The following is a 2,537-nucleotide window of genomic DNA, read 5'->3' on the forward strand; positions in this document are numbered from 1 at the left end:
AAAACCCCCCCCCCCCCCCCAAGAACAAGGGTAAGCACCAGTAATCAATCAGAGCACCTCATCCCAACAATAAACACAAAGCAGTTAAATAACAAACTTTTAATTCTTATGAGATTATATATTATATACGAGCTCTTTTGGGAAATCCACGATGTGCTCAACTTGCTGCAGCAGACATACTACAGGAGCCACTTTGCTAACCTTTTGTTTATTATACAGTTTTGGGTAAACGCAAACTTGGTTTTACACAAGCAAGAAGATGAACATGGCAGATGTTGCATAGAACAAACTGGGAAGACGAAAACTAACCTTTTAACTTGTTGACCAACCATTTGGCTCCTCCTTCGATACTGTTTGACAATGACTGACAAAAGAAAATGGATAAAAATAAAGTAACAAATTAGTGTAAAGGCAACATACAGAGCATGCTTTGCTTATTTATGGTAAACCATAACTAATTCATTCCTTGAAAAATCTTCACTCCAGCACAAGATACAATAGAAATCCATGGAGCTCATCAAATAATAACTTATAGGATGTAATTTCAGTTAGTGGGGTCTCTAAAGGAAATGAAGACAGAGATGAACTTTTCAGTAAACCAAAATTTGTCTAACTTGAACTTCCCTAATCATTGTCCCTTCTTTTCTCAGTCAGCAAATTAAACTTTAGATCCCCCCCCTCCCTTGTAAGAAATATAATTCTCATCATGGTGTTGTCTCATTGCTCATAGGTGAAGCATGTAAACATGGAAACCATCAGAGGTCATAGAGTGTGCTGTAATTTGCAAACTTTGTCATAGAACATCAAAATTCTTACACAATGTGTTGTCTCATTGTTCAACAAATTCCTTCAGCAAAGAAAAATCGCATCAAACAGCAAAATCTTAGTTATTAGTAAATCCTTAGATACTTCAACAGCAATGCCATAAATTTTACAACATAAAAATTTCCACTCTAAGCTTCAAAAGATGGAGAATATATATCTTATTTGGAAATTGGGGATTAAAATACCAAAACAATTGTCAAGGCCCCAAACTTGAACTATCACAAACAATCAACCCACCCATAAGTAAACCAAACTAAATAATTCTCAAGGGTGTAATTACTACACCAAAACACATCGATTCTTAAATTCCCAAATCTGATATGTTCTGTAATTACTACACCAAAACATCGATTATTAGATTCCCAAATCCGATACGTTCCTATCAAAGTCAGAAAAATGAAATCCAGAAACCTCAATTTAGAAAAACTCAGGGAATTGCAAACGGATAACAAACACCTTCCAATATAGTCCAAAATTCAGCAAAGTTGCAAACGAAACCAACAAGAATTCCAGCTAAAAGTTCAATACAAGCAATCAGGAAATCCTCATACAAAAGATTGATAAAGGAAAAGAAAAAACAAAAAAAAGGATTTAGAGTCTTACGCTAATATCATCCCCAACGGAGTTAAGTTCCTTGTTGGCTTTTTGGCCCAGCCAATACGAACCCACCTTGTTCAAAATCTGATCCATTAACAGAACTCAACTAACAATTTGTGCGGGTCGAATTTACAAATGTTCAGATCTGAAGCTAATTTCAACCACTCTCTCGTCCCAGTTGACTTGAGCTATAATTTCAACGCGGAGCGGGAGAGCCAGGTATACGTTTTCTTCGCCACTTTTGGGCGCTACGCAGTCTTTTCTTTGTGGAGTGTTTGCGAAGAACTTCTAGAAAAGTGTTCTCTTGTAGATAAAAGAAAAAGAAAACGAAATTGCAGCCGAATTAAAAGTAAATAGTTTTTATTAAAAAATAAATCAAAAATTAAATTACATAATATTTGAGAAAGGATTATTTTTAAAAATAAATTTAATTTGATTAATGTTCATTTCATCCTCATGTGTTAAAAATATACTAATTTTATTTATATTTGCACTTGTTATTTGTTAGTATAATCTTTTTCACAAAAAATAATAAATTTTATTTCGACTAGTATATTTTTATTTAAATTTTTAAAAATATTAATAGAAAAAATAAATATTTAATTTAATAATAATCTTCTTAAGTAATATAATTGTTGATTTTTGCACAATAACTAAGTTTGCAAGATTGTAAAAAATAAATTATTTCATTAATTAATCATAGCCATTTAATTTGTATTTTCTAATGATATAAAAATAATATAATTAGATAATATAACATATAAAATATTAAAATTCTAAAATATTATATATGTGAAAGTGAAAATTTAATTATTTAAAAATTTTAATATCAATTTTAGATATATAACTTTAAAAATAATAAAAATAAATTAAAATTATTATAATAAAGATAAAGTAGTAAAAAATAAAATTAAATTTATTTACAAAAAAAAATCAAACTAATTAGAAGCAACCTCAAAGTACTTTTAACTTTTAATTGAAAAACGTTTTCTTTCACAATTTTAAAAACATCTAAAATATCTTAAAAATATTTTTTTTAAAATCAGAAGTTGAAAAATACTTTTCCAAAATTAAGTGCCAGAACACGCTTTTGTACGATACCTCTCCCGTGTAAG

At 29.8% G+C, this 2,537-nt stretch overlaps 1 protein-coding gene across 1 annotated transcript in view; it reads right to left on the reverse strand.

Annotated features, from left to right (window-relative positions):
- Positions 1-1,709, reverse strand: part of LOC105163720 (uncharacterized protein At5g01610) — a 2,467-nt gene extending 758 nt beyond the window's left edge. Inside the window, exons 1-2 of the mRNA XM_011082167.2 lie at positions 1,429-1,709; positions 310-364 (exon numbers count right to left, since the gene is read on the reverse strand). Of these exons, the coding sequence (XP_011080469.1) occupies positions 310-364; positions 1,429-1,515 (142 nt within the window). The 5' untranslated portion in view covers positions 1,516-1,709. The remainder of the gene's footprint in view (positions 1-309; positions 365-1,428) is intronic.

This window comes from Sesamum indicum, linkage group LG1 (genome assembly GCF_000512975.1).
Source record: "Sesamum indicum cultivar Zhongzhi No. 13 linkage group LG1, S_indicum_v1.0, whole genome shotgun sequence".
NCBI lineage: Eukaryota > Viridiplantae > Streptophyta > Magnoliopsida > Lamiales > Pedaliaceae > Sesamum > Sesamum indicum.